This window comes from Vollenhovia emeryi, unplaced genomic scaffold, assembly GCF_000949405.1.
Source record: "Vollenhovia emeryi isolate VEMERY1.0 unplaced genomic scaffold, V.emery_V1.0 DF939169.1, whole genome shotgun sequence".
NCBI classification, from domain to species: domain Eukaryota; kingdom Metazoa; phylum Arthropoda; class Insecta; order Hymenoptera; family Formicidae; genus Vollenhovia; species Vollenhovia emeryi.
Genome location: NW_011967197.1, coordinates 841,076 through 861,170, shown reverse-complemented (window position 1 = coordinate 861,170; position 20,095 = coordinate 841,076). Strand labels below are relative to the sequence as shown.

The 20,095-nt window shown below is 46.7% G+C and overlaps 1 protein-coding gene across 2 annotated transcripts in view; it reads right to left on the bottom strand.

The window, feature by feature from the left end:
* Positions 1-4,079: 4,079 nt before the first annotated feature.
* The window catches only part of LOC105564009 (nuclear receptor corepressor 1), a 31,745-nt gene continuing 15,729 nt past the window's right edge, over positions 4,080-20,095 (bottom strand). For both annotated transcript variants that reach the window (XM_012016071.1, XM_012016072.1), the window contains exons 8-14: positions 10,648-10,959; positions 10,081-10,460; positions 9,548-9,814; positions 8,892-9,360; positions 6,455-8,730; positions 6,147-6,337; positions 4,080-6,009 (exon numbers count right to left, since the gene is read on the bottom strand). In XM_012016071.1, coding sequence (XP_011871461.1) covers positions 5,247-6,009; positions 6,147-6,337; positions 6,455-8,730; positions 8,892-9,360; positions 9,548-9,814; positions 10,081-10,460; positions 10,648-10,959 — 4,658 coding nt within the window. In that variant the 3' untranslated portion in view covers positions 4,080-5,246. The remainder of the gene's footprint in view (positions 6,010-6,146; positions 6,338-6,454; positions 8,731-8,891; positions 9,361-9,547; positions 9,815-10,080; positions 10,461-10,647; positions 10,960-20,095) is intronic.

Sequence of the window (20,095 nt, the reverse complement as noted above, 5' to 3'; positions counted from 1 at the left end):
TCAATCCGATAATTATTGTCTAGCGAGCGTACACCTATATTACGTCCTAGGATAAAGCGACTTATTTAATTGAATTTTTCTGTAATGAATATCTTCAACTAAACTCGCATAATCACAATTGACGGAAAAGAATAACGTTAGTTTTTCGTTTGAATTTGTTTCTTGCGTATTTTGTATTTCTTTTTAATCAAAAACAGCAGCTCTCGTTCGAGAACGCGATGCGGAGCGAAATCAAAAGGCGAAAGCGAGGAGATGCTCCTTATTATAACGGAGGTGATTTTTATTTCAACAAAAATAACAATTTACATTGAACTGTTTTGATAATAATATCGTGTATGCTACATCTGTAGTTTTACTGTAGGCGTGGTATGCTCTCGCTCGCTATAATTAATTTTCAGTTACTTTGTTTTGTAATTAGTCGCATTAACAGAGCGTGTTTTCGTAGATAATAATCACGTTTCGTAGATAGAGTCTCTCGCTTCTTTTCTCGTCGTCTTTCTCCCATTCTTCTTTTCTTTTTCTTTTCTTCTTTACTTTTTTATCCTAGCTTGACAATTCTGCGATCGCGCCGTATGCGTTTATTATTATTTTTTGTTAATATTAATATTATTATATTATTATGATACAACAATCGGGAGGGAGCTGTGTGTACCTCGGCGTTATCATATCACTATGTACAGGCTTGTCGTCTTTCCGCGTACGTCGTAGGGATCGAGCGACAGACACACCGAACAAATTAGTCGATCATCTTTCCTCGACGTGTTACAAATGAGTCTAGGTACATATACACGCGACGTTTATGCTCCACGTCGCCTAAATCTCTAATCTAGATGATACTCGGTAGCTGCGGCGATGAAATTCGCTTCGCCTTTTCTTTCCTGCGAAAAACGCGTCTCTTTCTCTCTTTCGTTCTCAAGGAAAAGATGCCGTCGGTGTTCCACTCTCACTCTCACTCTCTCTCTCTCTCTCTCTGCGCTTCTTACATCTATTGTATTACAGTACTGCATCGTACCTGAGATTGCTTACGCACAGACGATTTCCCTCGAAGAATCGAATACAATTGAAGACACTTCACGGCAACGAGCATCTAAATCATTTTTCTTTTTTCAAACACTTGTCGAAGGAAGTTGAGCCGAGTTCGTTCTCTAAACTTTGGTTCATTAATTACGATAAAATGTCTTTATCAATGATTGCAATTATATGTATAATACTTGTGTTATACATACATTAGGAAATGTTCTTATACACAATATGTATATACACAGTAATGTATATATATAATAATAAAGAAGAAACAATTCCAATGGTTTTAGTAATACGTAATAATCTTTCCACGAGATAAGAGATGATTAATTTCTTACTATGCAGTTTCTTCAAGCGCTTGAAAAGAAGAAAGAGATTAGATCACCGTTACACACCGAATTAATCGAATGTTCCCTCTCGCCGAGGGGATGACGGTTGAGAAACGCGAAAATCGCCTGCGAATAATCGACCCGTACGAAAGACCCGACACCCTGAAGATCTCTCTAAATATGTACCACAACAGAAAGGAGTTGGTGTACATTCGCTACGTGTCACGCATCATATGTACACACGCCAACGTTCCTCTCTCCAACAGAGCCGGGGGTTTAAATTCACAACTATCCTGTCCGTGTATGTATACATGGTTTCGTGTGTTTGTCATGTGTGTACATTTTACGCTTTATACACGCAGCAGACCCGTCCCTCACATACGCGTGTGCTCAAAGTTGCTCCTGAGATGAAAGCATACCTCGATCGCGCGATTAATCTCATCCAGAGTGGTGCGTCTCTCCCCGGTGCACGCGACGAGTATCTGTACCAATTTATGACCAACGAGATGTAACAGATTACATGAACGATGTAACGGAGACACGTGAGAAAAATGTGATGATAGACGTTCGAATTTAAAGCATATTTTATACACCGAGCACTTGCGGCATTCTATTTTCTAAGGATCCCTTAAGATGGTATGACAAAACGTCTGCTTGCTTCTTCGTGCCGATCTTGGACCACGCACCACTCTTCGCGCTTCATCGACGACGATGAAGGGGGGCGATCGCTAAACACGGGGCTCTGTGTGTCGCTCAGGTACTATACGAGAAGGAGAAGCGTGACGCCGAGGACACTCTTCCAAGTACGAAGATTGAGTCGCACGGCTGTCGCACGCTGTTGTTCGCAAATAGTTATACATGCCTCGGGCTAACTAGATTAATTCGCTTCGGTATGTATGTCTGTGAGTGTGTGTATGCGTGTCTGTCGTGTGTTTTACATCTTATCTATACGATATACACATCCATCTTCACTTATACTCTGGAAGCATTCGACGGTTTTTTTTCAGGACCTCAACAATTATATTTTGTACAATGAATCCTTGGAGGCGCGCGCCTCTGTGACAGGGTGCAGCGTTCCACGAAGCTCATCGATTCTCGTTACTTAAACTCAACGGTCAAACTATAGAATGTATTTCAAAAATCGATTGCAAAATTTCGATGTAACATTTAAATGCTCAGTATACAATTAAAACGAGTGCAGACATCACAGTTAAGTCCTCGGTAAGTTGTTCTTTTTAAACCGTAAAAGTAATAATAGTCTCTGCATGTTTTAAACAACGCAAAAATGAAGAAAGAGATGACATATCTTATTAATGTTATGTAGCAGTCATGATTACGTTATGTAATTAGAATAAATTATCAGTGCATTTTGAATACCATTTTCTAAAAGATTTTCTTTTAAGCGTACTTTCTCACTTGTACAATTACTGCATAGATCAGTTGCTCCGTGTAAAGAATAAAAGATAAATCATAAAATTAATATATGACATTTACCGAAAATCTGGTGCTGGCTCACATTGCCCTAGTCGGTCTTCTTTTATACAAACACATCGATTAATTGTGAAGACTAAATTTATTATAAAGAATAAAAGAAATCGACGAGTGGAACATCGCAAACTGCCCTTGTCCAGACGCTTGCTATGGAAGGTGATATGAGAACGAATAGAAATAAGAAGTTAAAGAGAGAATAATACCTGGACCGAGGATACACTCGCCGATACCGAGGATGCAAAGAAGAAGCGAAAATACAAATGAACGAGGGCTAATCGTCTAATCGCTGGCGTGCGAACGGAGGCAGTCGTCTTTGTACAGCGAATCTCTGTAGTCTTGATATCTCAGTCGTCCAAAACGACATGGAATATATATATATATATAATCGAGGCGCAATCCGGCAGAAGCAGGTGACTCACGGCGCAACGATTGAAAGAAGTAACTCTTGCAACGATGTTTGTCGGATGTCACGATGATGGCGAAGAAACAAGGCGCAGATCGCAAAATAGTTGAAGCTACAAATACAAAATTAGGCTGTATAAAAAGTATGCATGTATACATGTATGTGTCGCGTGTGCTGTGCGTCGTGTACGTGATAGTCAGAGCATACACATTCTCTCGCCTTCTCTCTTTGTTTGAAACAGATAAAATTAATTTACATCCAATTTCGCTTCGCGAATGATAACCCCATCAATTTAATCGCCCGCCCATTTGTTTTGCCGTCATTTATTAATAAGTAGAGTTCCCGGAGAAAATCTCTTTCCCCTAAAATCAGTTCGTGGCTGTTTTAAACTCCTAAATGCTGGCTACGTCGACTTTATCGCTAAACCTAAACTCCTTATACAATAGTATGTACGGATTATCTAGCCATATTACTTGATCAACTTAAAAATTAATATATACTACATACTATGTACAATACACTTTGTGTTACAATTTCTTTTATCTCGTTTTTCAAACCCACCTCATCAAGATGAGGACGACCGTCAAAAGTTGATTCTCGTTGCTAGAATATTCTCGATTAGCCATCTCGTATTTACCCACGTGTGCCAGAATACGTTGTACGGTATTTTCCTTGACGTATCTCGTGCCTTTCATCTTTTCTGCTCTCTCTCTCTCTCTCTCTCTCTCATTCTCAGTTCAAATTACAAGCTATGCTTTGCACTGGTATGTAACACAGTTGAATCTATTAATCCCAGATACATCACAGACTCATTCCAAATAAAAACACACACGCCCTCATTAGCGTTGTATATTATTACCGCTTAACGATTACATATATTTTTTTCATTTATGTACAAAAGAAGCGTCTGTATTGTGAACATGGGATATACATACATAGACCTAGATGTTTCACAGATCGAATGTTTGCGCGTATACCGACGTCTTTTTGCGGACTGATCGAGCCCAAGTCAACGTAAAAAATAATAATTCACCTCAATCGACTAAAGCTTCGCGCACTTGGTACATTAGTACATACGAAATAGAATAGATATATATCGAATATCAATCCCGGTTTTGCGAAATAAACCGGGACTGACGTACGCATATACATCTGCGAGTATCGAAAAACCTAAAAAGTGAAAAATATATGTATAGGCGAGTAAATACTATTTAACAATTATGTAACGATTTTGTTTTGAAACTATTGCATTCATAAAATTTTGCTAAACTAAAATACGAACCTGTACAATTAACTCGCGAGATTTTAAAAAAAGGAGTCCATCAAAAAATCATGGCGGTCAAATGTCATAGGTTTCTTTCACGTACATATACATATATTTATACAGACTATACTTTTTGTCCATATATCGACATTATATAAATTATACATCGCAAATAACTAAGTATTAGATAAAACTATTCGTCGCTATGTATTTAACTGAAAGCCAGCGCAACACCGCGAGAAGGTAAATAAAATGATTTGTTTCGTAAATGTGTGTTTACCTCTCTTTGCATAGTACGGGAATGATCTTTGACTAAAAATACAATCAAGTTACAAAGAGTTTGTAAAACAACAATATGTGTGGAGGGGGGCTTTGTTTAAAACATCATACTTCTCTGCACTTATCACGCCGGAGATCGCAAATTCTCATATTTATATATATATATATCTACATATGCATATACATATATGCGTATATATAAAAAGAAGAAGTCTCTTAAATTAGATTAGGATTTGGCGACCGACAAGAACGCAGTGTGGCTTCTGATTGCCCGTAAAGCGTCGATAAATCGTCCAATATAATCAATCATGATTCCATTCGGTGATCATCTGCGAGTATCCTAAAAAGACGTATGCCACAACATCTCTCGGCATCCGTAATAGTCGTGTATCGTCGTACTAGCGTATGCCAGTTTAGTATAAGAACATTTACAACGCTGAGCGGTTACAGAGGACTATCAATCCTCATCCGAGAGCGGCTCGTACTGAGAGGAGAGCAACGGCGCCGGCTCGGCCTGCATCTGCTCCGATTTCGTCACAGAGGCGGGTGCAGCTGTGCTCGATGGCGGAGCCGACGGTGGTGCCGTGGGTACCCCTACGGTCAGCGCATTATATGGATAGAACGTGGTTGCAGCCGCAGGCGTGGGTGGCGGCGGTGGTTCACGTGTGGTTGGATTCGGCCCACCCGCATCGTCGACCATCTCGTTACTTCCGCTACTGCCGCCGCCACCGCCGCCGCTTCCGCCGCCACCACTCGATGGACTTCTTTCCATGCCTCCCGCACCAGCCCCCTTTTCATCCTTCTCGGTTATCACGACGGAATTGCCACCTCCATTTCTGTCGAGGCTCGCACCACCATCGCCGCCGCCAGTGCCACCGCCGGCCTTATCGTCCTCGGTGCGCATCACCTCGACGATTTTGTTCTTCACGTAATCGAACGGCGATATCTGATGCGGCTTGTTGGAGGGAGTTCCGGAAGTAGATGTGGCAGTGCTCGATTCGTAGAAGCGACGTCCGTAATGATTGGTAGTTGCCTCTGGCGGTGAAACCGGCTCGACCGAATGATATTGCTGTTTTCCCGATGACTGATGCTGCTGTTGTTGCTGCTGCGGCTGCTGCTGCTGTTGCGCGACGCGTATTATTTGACGCTCATCTCCGGTCTTCACCGAATCCGGGTCACTAAGTTTTCTTCTCTTCCATTGATCATCAGAAATTTGATATCTATGGTTTGGAAAATAAAAAGTTCCCATTATTTACGACATGGATTTGCAATGTAGTTTTACTAAAACGAACTTTTTCGCTGCGAGCTGCAACATCGAGTTAAAGCAACGAGACTTTTGCTTTGCGCGGAAACTTACCCATAAGATCTGTATGAGGAATGAGGCGGGCCATAATCTTTAGAGACAACATGCTCAACATGCTCGCCGAGAGTGATTGCCTTGTTGCTGCCACTTCCGTTGCCGCCACCACCACTTCCACCGCCGCTGTTCTCGCCGGCGGGACTATGCGCTATGCCATTAGGTTCTTGCTGAGCTTCGCGATGAAATCCCTGAAAAGACGGATTCAATGTACGAAAAAGAATAAGTTGCGATACGCAATGTCAAAAAAACCTTACTTTAAAAACGTACAACGAACTGGAGAAGAAAATAAAGATATATTCGGCTACCTGAAAGAGACGATCGCCAGCACGTGTTGGTTGATTGGCCGAGGATCCGCTTCCTGAATTCTCAGAACTCTGATTGATCTGATGCGTGATGATAGCATCAATTAGACTGGCTGCTGTGAGAGTGGGCTCGCTCGACTGATTGGATTGATTCTGTCGTCCCGATGTCGACGACGACTGCTGCTGCTGCTGCTGCTGCTGCTGCTGTTGTTGTTGCTGCTGCTGCTGCTGTTGCTGCTGCTGCTGTTGAGACTGTTGAGATAGCTGCAACCTGGGCTGCGGGAATCCGCTGCTTAATAGTCTCGAATCTCTGTCGAGATGTTGTTGTTGCTCTCTGTATATTTGCGCCATGTGTCTTCTCTCGACCTCTATACGTTGCTGCTGAATGTGAAGCTGATGTTGCTGCTGGAGATGCGCTTGCTGCAGGCGATGCGCTTGCTGTTCGGCGTGTTCCTTCTCCCGCTGTTGCTGAATGAGCCGCTCCTGCTGCTGCAGCTCCTTCTCGCGATGCTGTTGTACAGCCAGTCGATGTTCGTGTTCCTTCTCGCGTTGCGCGGCAGCCGCTACCATTTGTTGATGTATCTCCTTTTCTCGCTGCTGCTGATGTACACTAAGCCGATGCTCGTGTTGGATATCTTTTTCCCGAACTTGCTGTATAGCCAAACGAACATTCTCGGCATGTATATCTTTCTCTCGTTGCGCGAGACGATGCTCTTGCTGCTGGAGATCCTTTTCACGTTGATGATGATGCTGCTGCTGTATCGCAAGACGGTGCTCTAATTGTTGATGTAATTCCTTTTCGCGCAAACGTTCCTCCTTTTCCCGCATATGAACGAGTTCGCGTTCTCTGTCGCGCTCTCTATCGCGCTCTCGATCGCGTTCTCTGTCGCGTTGATGCTGCACTGCAGCCGCAATTGCTAATCTATGTTCCTGCATTGCCGCCATACGATGATGTTCCTGTAGCCGCATCTCTTGGTCGCGAAACACTCGGTTATTGTCGTAACGGTCGGCCAACAAGCGATCCGCCATTGTCTTACCGAGTCCCTCGTGGCCCCCACTACCAGATGCAGCTGGATGGCTGTGCGGATGTGGCACCGGAAGACTGGGTTGCTGTACCGCCACATCCACTAAACTGGAGAACGCTTCCAAGCCAGGCGGCGGTGGCGGATAGTGCATTTGCTTCTGCGTATTGTGCCTCTGAATGACGCCTTGCCGCGGCTGCGTATGCGTCTGTGATGGAGGTGGTGTGCTGGTGTAATAGAGGTTGGACGACGGTGGCGGTGGCGGCTCACTTTTACCGGTTGGCTCAGGAGGAACAGGCGCACCAACGTTACTGCCACGAGCACGCGCATGCATCTGCTGACTTGTAATGTAGTCGTTCATGATAATCTGCCGGCTGGACAACTGCTGCTCCATCGAGTAACTAGGTGGTGGCCGCCCGGAGGTGGAATAAGAATTGTACTGGCTGCCGCTATGGCTCACCACTACGGCCGGCGACGCCGCCTGACTTGTAGGACCTTGTCCCGGCGGTGGTGGTGGAACGTTGCTACCGCCCGTGACAGGCGAATGTCGGATGGTGCGATGATAATCGTATATGGCTGTACCGCGTTTGTCTACCCCGAATGGAAGCACCGGTGTACCTTGAGTGATGGAACCACCTGTATCCTTCGGTGTCCCTGGAACAGCGGAGCCGGCGTTGACGGCGCTGCCGCCACCTCGTTCATTAGCATTTGGAGCGGCACCTCCAACCGTTGGATTACCGGGCGGCGTTATTTGTCGCAACAGGCCTTCGTAACGTGCCGAGGGTACAGGCGTGCCATGCGTGATGGAACCACCTTTGTGAGCACTCGGTGTGCCCATATTGCTCAATTTTGGAGACAGCTTGGGATGAGGCGGTGGTACGTTGACTTTGTTCATCTTGGGTGTAATGGGTGCTTGCGGTCGCGGTGACGAGGCATAAATCAGTGGACTCTTCGCGCCGCGACCTTGCTCGGGATGAGGCGCGTGCGGGTGATAATACGCGCCCGGCGGTGGTTCCGATCGATAGAGCGTGACCGTCGATGGCTTGTGAAGCTGCATCGAGTGATTGTAATCTTGTTGTACTCTTGGCTTTTTAATACTCAAGTCCAACGTTCCTTCCGTTTCTCGGAGCGCTTGTTGCGCTTGTTGTACCTGCATAACTTGCATAACCAAACCTTCTTTAGGCAGCAAATCCGAAGATGAAGCTTGATTACTTGGTACAGAAGGTGGACAAGGAGTAATGGTAGCTTGCATTTGACCTGAAAGGAAAGAAAATATATAACGAGTCCATTTAATCTTTTTAACGAATAACGTAAGGAGCTTACAAAGCAAAAGAATGGATTTTGAATAAATGTGACAGTCGTTATTTTGCCTGGACACATTAAATAAGAAAATATAATGACATTATTAATAAACCTACCCATTTGCTGAGGACTGGGAGCAGAGCGATGAGCATGATGCGGCCCCGAGACAACGGAGAGCGTTGCAAGACCTGTATCTCTATTAGACAACGCGGTGTTTGCCATGTTTGATGACGACTTGTAACCACGGACATATGTTATATCGTTACGATGATCGGTCTTCAAAATGCTAGAAATCGTTGGAGTGCTAGAGCTATTTGGTGCTGACGAACCGCCGTCGGCTGGACTGTTTGGAGTACGTTTCAGTTGCATTTCAATAACCCCAAGCATGAGATCTTTAACAGTGATGGGACTGGCATTACTCGTCGTCGAAGGTGGCGAATGAACAATCGATGGTAACTGTGGATGCTGGCTCTGTTGTTGACTCTGTTGTTGCAACGATGTCGCGTTACTGTTGGAGGTTGTCAGAGTCACCACAACACTGCCATTATCCAAGTCAGCACCTCCCTGACCTTCGTCCGCTGTCTCCTGAAACAATTAGCGCACCTCTATCAGACGGTCCTATCTCGCAAAAACATTGTTTTGCATCTCGTTTCTCAACTCCATCAATTTCAGACGCCACTACAAAGAACAACACTAATTGTGCGTGTGTTGTATGCAGAATACTTTAAACACATTTGGACAAAGAAAGTTCAGCTCAAGAGCTTTATCTTACCGTGGCGGAGCTGTCATAATCTTCCCTACCACCAGATGTAGCAGTGGCTGTTCCGCTACTGGAGGAAGACTGATGCGACGATCCGGGTGGCACGAGAGATACGACTGCTATATCTGAGAGTTTCTCGCCAAGTTTCTGTTCGGTGGATCGTTGGAAAGACATCGGTAATGACGAGGATGTTGCCGTAGTACCACTAGACGCTGCATTACCGCCTGTCATAGTAGTAGCAGGACTTCCTGCGCTAGCTGTGTCACTTGTATCGTGACCCTGAAAAAGAAAATAGCGTAAGGCTAATAGATGCGCAAATCAACATTTTATTTGACGCAATCTATTGATAAAGAAGAATGTAAATTAACAACTGCACCAAAAATAATTAACAGCTAACTAATAGCTAGTTCCATTTGTAATTTACAAGAACAACAGAGTGGTATTTTCTCATGCGCAAATGTATATACTTCTCGCTTTGAACTCCGTGACTTCAGATTAATACAATTCTAAACCAAGTAATCTTTAATAATTCGTGAGAAACTTACAACAGTTAGCTCATCGCAGCTGCTAGTACTACTACCGCTTTCCTCTTCATCGGTCAGACACGGTCGTCGTTCTTCACCTAGCGACGCGTAATACTCAGCCACTACTTGATCAAGACTCAACTTCTTTCGGTAATTGAAATAATAGTTTTTGCACTGGTGATTCGTCTTGCCGGGTATCTGCTCGGCAACCTTCGGCCAATTGGTGCCGTGTTCCCGGAGCGCCCTGCGGAGCTGCTCGAGTTCCTCGTCCGACCATTGGCGCGACAACGCGTCGGTACCATCCTCGGACACCTCGGTACCGCCGGCGAGGTGCGGCGCCAAACGGCGCGAGATGCGGCTGAAGCAGGCTGAGCAGCATTTCGTCGCGCTGTTTGGTATTTCTGAAAGAAACGGTTCAGTCGTCAAGTATTTCTATAAAAATTCAGACAAAATGTAAAACTTGCATGCGTAAAGACACAGCGATATAAAAACTGTGGTACAGATAATATAATTATATACAATCAGGTGTCCAGATTTTGTCGCGCACGCGGATAAATTCTACAAAAAAAACTTGCGTGGAGTACTCACGGAATTCTTGAGCGATTGGCTCTCGAATCTCCGGCGGCAGGTCAAGCCACTTGGAGGGCAACGCTCTCAGCCGCTTCACTCTCGACTTGGAGCTGCTCAGATTCGGACAGCCCGGCAGCGGGCAGGCGGTGTAACGTCCTCGGACGGCCTTGCAGCGGCAGGTGTTGCAGACGCGTGCACCGGGCGGCACTTGCTCCTCCCGCAGGCCGTACTGCGACGCTTGGCTACGCGGTAACGCGCGGCTGTTCGTGCTTCCCTCGACGACGTTTTGGCACACCGTGCAAGCGTGAGGCCCTATCTGCCTGCCACCCTCTGAAACCACAGACGAGAGATGTGCAGGAGACACGTAAGGATAACGAAGGAAACGGAGTAACGCGATACAAAATCGCAGTCTCCGCTTCAACGGTGCAAGAGGCTCAAACGACGGACAATCCGTAGAGGACGTTGAAAACCTTATCTCACGATAGAGGCCTTTCCTCTCAATTCCTTTGTTTTTTAATTTAAAAAACAATCGTTTTAGGCGCCTTCGAGGAGTAAAAGAACCTCCCCTAAAAGGTTCTGGATATAAACGAAATTATTTTGCAACGGTGCGGCGCTGAACGCTCATTTTTCCCGCGAGTTCCTCCGCTCGGGCCTCGCGCGCGCGCGCGCGTTCGAAAAACGGGGAAAAACGTTTCCGAATCGAGAGCGCGTGTTCCGCGCTGATACGCCGCGAGGGACGGCAGATAAAAATCAAATAAAATATAAAAGCGCACGCGGGAGAGCCGGGACCAGGCGACGATACGCTTGTATCAGATGGTGCATATGCAATGCGCCACCGCCGCTGCCACCGCGTGTGTTAGATCCTATCGCGGCGCAATTGCGATATGACGCGCACTGTCGCTAAAACGTCAAAGGGGCCGGTCTATTGACGCGATTCGGCAACGCCAACGTGTCTGCGGCCCGCCGTGAAATATAAATGCACGGCGCCGCGCGTGTTAGCCTGTGCGCGATATGCGGAACGCGTTACAAAACGCGACGAGCACGCGGCGCGATAATGGCCGATCGTGTGCCATTCCGAGCCGTTAGAGTCGCCAAATGAAATTTCGATGAAACCCGCTGGTAAACTGGGAGTAGACGCCGCGACGGGATAAATAAAAGTGCGCGCCCCCCTCGCTCGAAATGCCTTTTCCTTTCTTGCTTTCTCAAAAGCTCGACGGATTATGGAATTATTCCAGTCAAAGGAGGGGACTCATCGCGCATTTTTCTCTCCGGTCGTTTGCTTATCATTTAAAAATGTTAAGGGTGTGCATTTGTTTTTTTACGCACCCGCGAGTATCCGCGAATTTTGCGATTGATCCTGACGACCCGATTACGCGGTGAATTACGCTGCATTTTAACACTCGAGCACTCGATCTCCGCCGGTGCCTTAGCGAGTACTTTGGCGAAACTCTTCATTAAGGATCCTTCCGCAAGCGAACTCCTTCAGCCATCTTTTTGCCGACACAGTCAAATATAGTTTTTGCGCCTGTAATTCTTTTTATTAGCTTCTATGCACAAAGTAACGCCGGGAAAACACTCAGTTCAGAAGTGAACTAAAAACGAATTACGAATTGAAAATTTCGAATACCGACATCTTTTTTCATTAACTTCTGAACTGATTTAAAGTATTTAAATGTTCTGCTCTGCGGTCCGCAACTTATCCTGGTATTATTTTGTGCACAAAAGCGCCGATGAAAGAGGATTGACAAGCGCAAAAACTATACATTTGACTGTGTCGGTAAAAAAGATGGCTGAGGGATCCTCTTAAAACGCGTGTCTACACTTTCCGGAGTAAGAAACGTTAATTCGAGCGGCAAGCAGACACCCGTAGGACTCTCGCTCAACAATAATGCGCAAATGGGGTTGGCTATTTAGAGAATACGCTCGCGTTTATCCGCTATGAAATTGAGTAAATATAGTTAATCGCGAGCCGCGGAAGGAACCCGAGTGAAAACACCGAGCGGCGCGGAGCGGGCGCAAAGGGGTGCGACGTTGAGGGAGAGGGCGAGAGTTGGCGCACGGAAACGGAGCGAGAGACAGTATAATTACTCGGGACTCGGCTAATTAAGGACGGCCAATTAAAAAGTTCTGACGTTCGTTCTTAGCCTCCCGCAAACGTCGGCATCGCTCGCTCCTAAATAAGATCGCTTTGACAGTTTCCGGTTCCACCTTGCGCGAAACTGCGTAAATTTACTCCGCGTCGACAATTATCGCGGGACGCGAAATCGAGCGCGCCTAATAATCCCGCTGCCGATGCGGCGATTGTCAAGCCCCTGTGAAGTGAGCTGCCGAGATAACGACATCAACGAGGTCTCGGTCCCGGAAATTAAAAGAAATTAAAAGAAAATTGCGCCACGCTCGACGGGGAGAGGCTGCTACCCCCGTGACGTTTTGCGCCGTTTACATCGTCGAATTTCGCTACATTCGTAAAATATTCACCCCGCCATCCCCTGTGAAGATTCGGAAATCCGGGCGACAAGATGAAACAACAAGTAAATAAATTTTAAGAGCCATCTTTATCAAGACGCGCGCGCCTGTCGCGGTTTCGGGATTAATGAAATTCAGTGAAAATACGGATGAAAATCCGGAATTAAACGATGGTCGCTTGATGCCTCGGCAATTATTTAGCGTTCGGTGCTCCTGGGCGCTGCCTCCCTTCGAAATTCGTATATCGCGCGGCGAATACGCGCCGACCCCGGACGCCGCGTCCGCTCTCGGGTGACCTGTCACACCGAGCCGCGCGCGCGTACCCGCGTCTCTTTCGGATCGTACGCCGAATTATTGTTGACACGGAATTACCAATGTGACGTCGCGCTCGCGCAACGCTCCGGCGGGGTCGCGGCGCGGCGCGGCGCGGCGCGGGCCGCGCGCGGAGCGCGAATGCACCCCGCGATTGGAAGAGTCGGGCGGAGGATAACGCGCCGTGTGAGAATTCGCGACACTGATTGGCAGGTATTCCCGAGAGCGCGGGAGAAAATCGCTCTCGCGTAATTCGCGCGCCCCCCGCGATCGACAGGCCAATCCCGGCCAAGTAGGATGCCGCGCGGCAATTTTTCCGCATTTCCGTATCTCCAAGTAACGCGCGCGGCGTCGAGGCGGCCGCCCGCGGTCTCGTTCCGAGAAATTGCGCAGCGGCGCCGCGGCTCGCCATTTTTTTCGCGATCTGTCATTTACACGGCCGACGATAACGCAATTAAATTCGACCGCGGACTGTAAATCCCATGTTATTTTAGGTACATAAATATTTAGATTACGCGTAAATTTGATACGCGCGGCATTATTTAATTACCAAAACGAATATCTTCATGAGTCGATTATTGATATGTTAATAATATTTCCTGTTGTTATCTAAATTGCTCTCTCCCTCCCTCTCTCTCTCTCGTCTCTGGCGTTTCGGATTCTCCAAATTCAATAGAAAAAAAACCGCGATAGAAGAGCGATTCTCATTTTATAGCAGACGAGGTTTTCATTTTCATGCGAGACGCGTCGTTCGTTTCTCTATAATAATCACTTGCTCGGCGTTTGCAACGAGATTTTTCTTCGAGCGTACGTTTCACCGAGAGCAATACCAACAGCGGCCCGTGGTACAAAGCGAATACAATATATCTGCGGAATATATAACGCAATAACACACATGTCACGTGGAATAATTCGTAAAGCTCGTTCCCTCGTATACTCAAAGTAATACGCGGGGAGATCTCGAGAGAGCGCGGATCGGGGTGGGTAAAGGAGAGTTAAAACTGGATGAAACGTCGTGATGAATAATTTATGCGGGAGTCCATTCAATACGGCACCCATGCGCAGTTACGCGACATCGCGGTCGGCCAATGTTAGGCGGAAACAAATTAACTCGTCATATCGAGCAAATTAACTTTGAAACGCGGCGCGTAGGCCTTTGTCCGCGCGGCTCGCCGACAACCGACTCTATTTGTGCAACTGACGGTCTTCAAGACCCGAAATTGGGATAGGTGGAAATAATTCAAGTCTCTAAAGTAACAAGACACTTAAATGATTTATCGTGACGTAATTGAATGCGTTAGCGAAACAAAACCCGCCAGAGTCAAGCCCCGCTGAAACGATAAACCCAATGAAAAAAAGATGCGGCTGCGAGAACGGGGGACATTACCTCCGCGCTAATTAAGCTCGCCCGTGGAGCAAGGGGTAATTTGAATATTTCATAAAGGCCATGCCGCGAATAATTCGCCACTTCGCTTCCCTCTTTCTCCCGTGGTAAGACGTTACTCGTGTAATTCGTCTACTTTCCACAATCCCGCGGAGCAGAGTAGCCCTGCATAATTACACGTGTGTGCGCGTAATTATTCTCAAGATCCTCCCGCGATGCACCGCGATAACCAGCGTGGATCTCCCGCGCCCGTAATCGATCCAACTGTTTTACGAACGGCCAAAGGTGATCATCAGCTGAAAGCGGCGTGGGGTAATCAAACCCGAGAGGACATTTGCTCGCGTCGTTTCCTCGCGGGGATACCACCGCGCGCACATCCCCCGAATAAAATATTCCCTTTGATTCGAGTCCCGTGGAAACCGTCGCGAGACCGACCTCTCCGTTTTCCTCTCTTTCTCTCTTGATTCTTTCATCAATTTTAAGTTTTCCGCTTCATCAACCGCTCCTGTGTTTCCCAACATTACGGAGAGACATCAAAGTGTTTAACAGCGTCGCTGTCGATTATCTCCGGCGCTCGCCGAAATTGGAGACAAATAAGCCCGCCGAGACACCGGAGTTCTTCTTGTCAGGACGAGCCCCTCGCGCTTTAGCGTTCTCCGTGCGGTTCGGCTTTGGAAAACGCGTCGATCGGCACGATTTGCTCGGAGGAGAAAAAGCGGAGAAGTCTAAAGCAAACGCACGGCGGACTAAAAAGGGAGGCGCGCCCGCCCGCGGCGGCCGCTGCAGATTCGCTCCCGGCTGACATTTTTGTATTTATGTATTTATGAGATTTACGCTCTCTCCTGCGCCAGGCTCCAGCGAGAATGATTAAAAACAAACACGCGCCGCGATTCTTCGCGATTCCAACCACCGCCGCTCGCGCCGTCCGCGTCCGGCGAACAAAAAGAACGGTCGGTGTGTTGTTAGGATGCGGTAATACGTGCAATAATTTCACCGTCCCGCCGGAAACGCGTCCGCAGCTTAAAAAGATGCAGCCCTTGTACACCGCGCGCCTAAAAAGATGCGAAATTTCTGCCAACAAAACTGTATCCACCCCCGTCCATCTCGTCCTCGTTAGAAACATCGATGCCGCGAAATTGCACTGTTTATTGAAAATTCTCGACATTTCATCAATAGCGCGGGAATGGAAGGAGGAACGATATCTCGCGAAAAATACTCGGGAATGTGTATCGAGACTTGGGCCGGTAGTCAAAGTCAGATCTTACATTCAAAACCGCCTTGAATTTATCTAGAGATGCTGTACGGAACAATTCACTGGCTGTGGAGTATCTAAAGATGATCCTGAAGACCGGAATCAGACTAGCAATTGCCGCCTCGGATTGGACTGGGATTGGCGATTGTCCTCGAGCCAATGAGAGCAAGGCAGCCGGCGATTTAACCGACTCTCAGTGGCCAGAAGACAATCGCCAATCCAACCCGAGTCGGCAATTGCTAGTCTGATTCGGCCTCAAGACGGTCTTGAGTACAAGATCTGATTACGAATAGCGACCCTAGGCTGCTTTCCTTTCAGGAGTCACTAATCGACACAAGTTAGCACACTCGAGTTTGTCACCGTGAAATGGCCAAGATTTAAAGGACAAAATTTTAAGAAAAGATTCCCGAGTTTGTATGAAATTCTAAATGGAAAGCGACGTGTGACGATCTGTGTCAAAACTGTCGGACTGTTGTTCTCTAAAAGGAAAGCAGCCTCAACGAGTTTGTACAATTTATAATTTTTGCGGCGTTAAATAACATGTAAATACGCGTCTTTGCGTCTCTCCGCGCGATGTAACGGTCCAGCCCTCTCTCCTTTGACGAGCCACCTGCGCGATTATCGTTAGCGGGGAACGGGCCGTGTAAATATGGAATCGCTTGTAGCGTTTCGGTGGCGCTTGAGCTGGATCACGGTCTACTTGTGCAAATAACATCTGTCAATCGCTACGTGGGCGAGCGGGTGCGAGGGGCCCGCTGTCGCTGATGACGAAACCGTCCGGTCCACCCTCCCGCGGGCGCGCGCGCGCGACCCTTTAAAACATCTCGTCGGCTGATTGAATTACGGTGATTAGCCTACCATGATGTCCTCGGGAACAATGCAAAGTATACGCGGCCGATGGACGACGCGATATCGACCTACCACCGCGTGCCGATGCGATGCTGCGAATTCATCCCGCGAGAATGTCTCGCTGGCAATTTCGTACTCCGAGGCCCGTAAATAATGTGCGAGTCTTGGTAGTGAAAACTGAAATTTTGCCTGGCCGTTTCCGAAGCCTTCGGCGATGCGGCAGGCAAGTTACGGCTACAGACGTCCGCGATATATCCTCTCGATATTCCCAACATCGAATTTCTCTCGTGTAAGAACGCAAATGATATTTCGTGGTCCGCGCGGACCTCTCTATCTCGTCTATCGCCGTTGTCTCGAAATGCGCAAAACACGCCCCCTTGCCCTATCGCGCAATTACGCGGAACGGGCAGATAACCGCGGAACGGGCCGAGTCGATTGCGCTAAGTAGCGTTAATTCGTACAGGTGAGCGCACGGAGGAGTTTCCGACGGCCTCGGCACATTAGCCGTGCCGTGTGTATCCACACGTGGATAATCCGACGGTATTTGCGAAGCGGAAACGCGCCGCCCGTGCCGAATTCGAGCGATAGCGCTCCCGCTCACCGCCTAGTGCACACAAGAACACGAGGCAAGAGCGAGCGAGAGAGAGAGAGAGGGAGACGGCATAGCGGAGGCATTAATTGGGATTAAGTAAATCAAGACGCTAATTAGCTCGTGCCAGGTGCGCGCGCGCGGGTTTTCACCCCCGTTTCGTCCCACGTTCTCATCGCCACCACCACCCGCTGACCGGCATGACGAACGAATCCCCGGGCATTTAATTTTCCCAGCAATTTGCTATGACTACTCTGCGATTATGACGCATGTGATCTAGGAGCAATCCTCCGCCATTTATTTGCGTGTTATCGAGTTATCGCCCTCTCTCTCTCTCTCTCTTTCTCGCGTGTCTCTGGCGACGGCGTGTACCACTGGACGGGACACTGTTGGATTTCAAAACGGAAGGAAAAAGAAGAGGGAGAAAGGACGTTGAATCTCTCGCGATTATAAGGAAATTTTGTGACAAAATATACGCGTTAATTTTGTAGACATTGACATGCAAAAATTGCGATTAGTGATCATTCGATTTTAAATCTTATTTGAATACACTCTCCAGAGCAAATAATACATTTTTATAAAAAAAACCGGTATCTTTATTTACGCGCAAACAAATTTCTGTTGAGATTGTGTTTGCGACATTTCCATCAACCTTTCTTACCAAACCAGGAGACTTCCACATGTAACGTACGTTATATCGTTGGAAAAATCTATTAACAAATTATTCAGTTGAAAAATAAGTTTATTTAGCAAAGTAAATAAATTTGACATTTCAACTAAAGCATTTTTAATGCATATTTCCCGGAAAATGTATTCAATTTTCAAGCAGAGAGCGCATTGCAATCAAATTATTGATCTCGAAGAAAATACCGTCTCGCATGATGATACAATAAATATCATTAATAATTCCGTCCTCTCGATCTTCTTCGCAACAGACCGCCTTTTTGTTGCTTAAGTACGCGCATTAAAGTAGCATTAAGAAAATGCTATCGCGGCCGAAAAGAAAAACTCGACATCAATTTATATTACGACGCAGCACAGTTAATTATGTCGTTTGTCAGAAAATTATCACGGAGAGCCGATAATGCGCAAAACGGCGCGATAAAGCAGCAAATAAGCAAATCGAAACGGTGATTTATTTCCTCGCGGAGGAGAAGAGCCAGGAGGATGGGGGGGGGGGAGGGAAGATGAGGAAACCAGAGGGACAAGAAATGGGAGAGGGTTCGAGGGAGCTCCTGCGGAAACGCGGCGGAGAACATGCGGTAAGTCCGCGCACAGGGCCTGGTAATATCGCGAAAAGTGTTTGCTCAGCTTGTCTCGACCGACGTTGGAAGCATTAAACCGCGAGCGTTCTTTCGTCTCCTCGAGAGACGATCCCGGGAGCGAGGAGGATCCCCTCCCCGCCGATGTGTACTCTTCCGCCGCCCTCGATTATTTCCGGTGCGGAGAGTCCCGGGGCCCTATACGCGCGAACTCCCATTTTCCCGATTAAAGTGATCGTTGATAATGGCGGGCGAGCCAATTAAACGAGAGCGCATCTTTTCGAAATAATCCCGAAACGGATGAAATATGCGCCATTGTTATGCCGTTATCATTATTTTTGTGCCGCTTTCCTAGGCAACTCGCTTAAGGTAGTTGTTTTGTAAAATTATTTGCGTGAGTATTGCTTCAAATTTTTACAGTTTATTCTTTACATTAATACGCGCAAAATAAGACTAATTAAATCAAAATTGACCGTCTCAAAGTTCCAAATAGGAATGTTACAGTTTGCTATGTTACACAAAGTATTACGTGTAAAACAATTGAAAATATTATTACACGTAACAATATAATTCGTTGTAATATTATTTACACATATTATGTGTTAAAATATTAATATTCGAGTTTGCAAACGCAAATGATGGCACATTTTATTTTTTTAACGGTGAGTGAGATTCGTATGAGAAACAAATATGTTATAAAGTAAAATAGAGCGAATAGCTGGAAAAAACAATCAAAATTATTCACCGTTCTGTCTCAACAATATAAACAGTTAAAACTGAAAAATGGGAAAAATTATGTAATAGACATGAGTGTCGTGTAAGAAATGTGGCGACAGCTCAAACTATAATATTTCGAATCTATTTTATATTGTGTATTAATCGTAAGGGTATTCTTTAGAATAATATTGCATCAAGATATATCATTGTAATAATTGAGCGCTGGTTCCTGCGTGACACGGGCTTTGCGCGAAGACGTAGACGATTTACGAGAAAAGCGTTCACGTGAACGTGTTCACAGGGAGCTGTTTCTTCGCTCGAGATACTCGGTCTATTGTATTCGACATTGTTTGATTGCTATTGTAACGACAATCTCGACGATATTCGCTGATCGCGACGATGTTGCGGCAGGGGGTCGACACGACAGCCAGACGGACGGAAAGCGCGGAGGGGTGTTGCCTCTGTTAGCTCTGGTTTGGGATGACGGCCTCCTGGGAAATGCGCGTAATCGCCGAGTCTCCGCTCTGAACCCCTGGATTCTCGCCGACGACGATCGGACTTGTTTATGAACCGCGAGCGCATCGCGAAAAATCGCCGGCCGAATTGGCCGATCGACGGTCATCGTAAATGAGCGA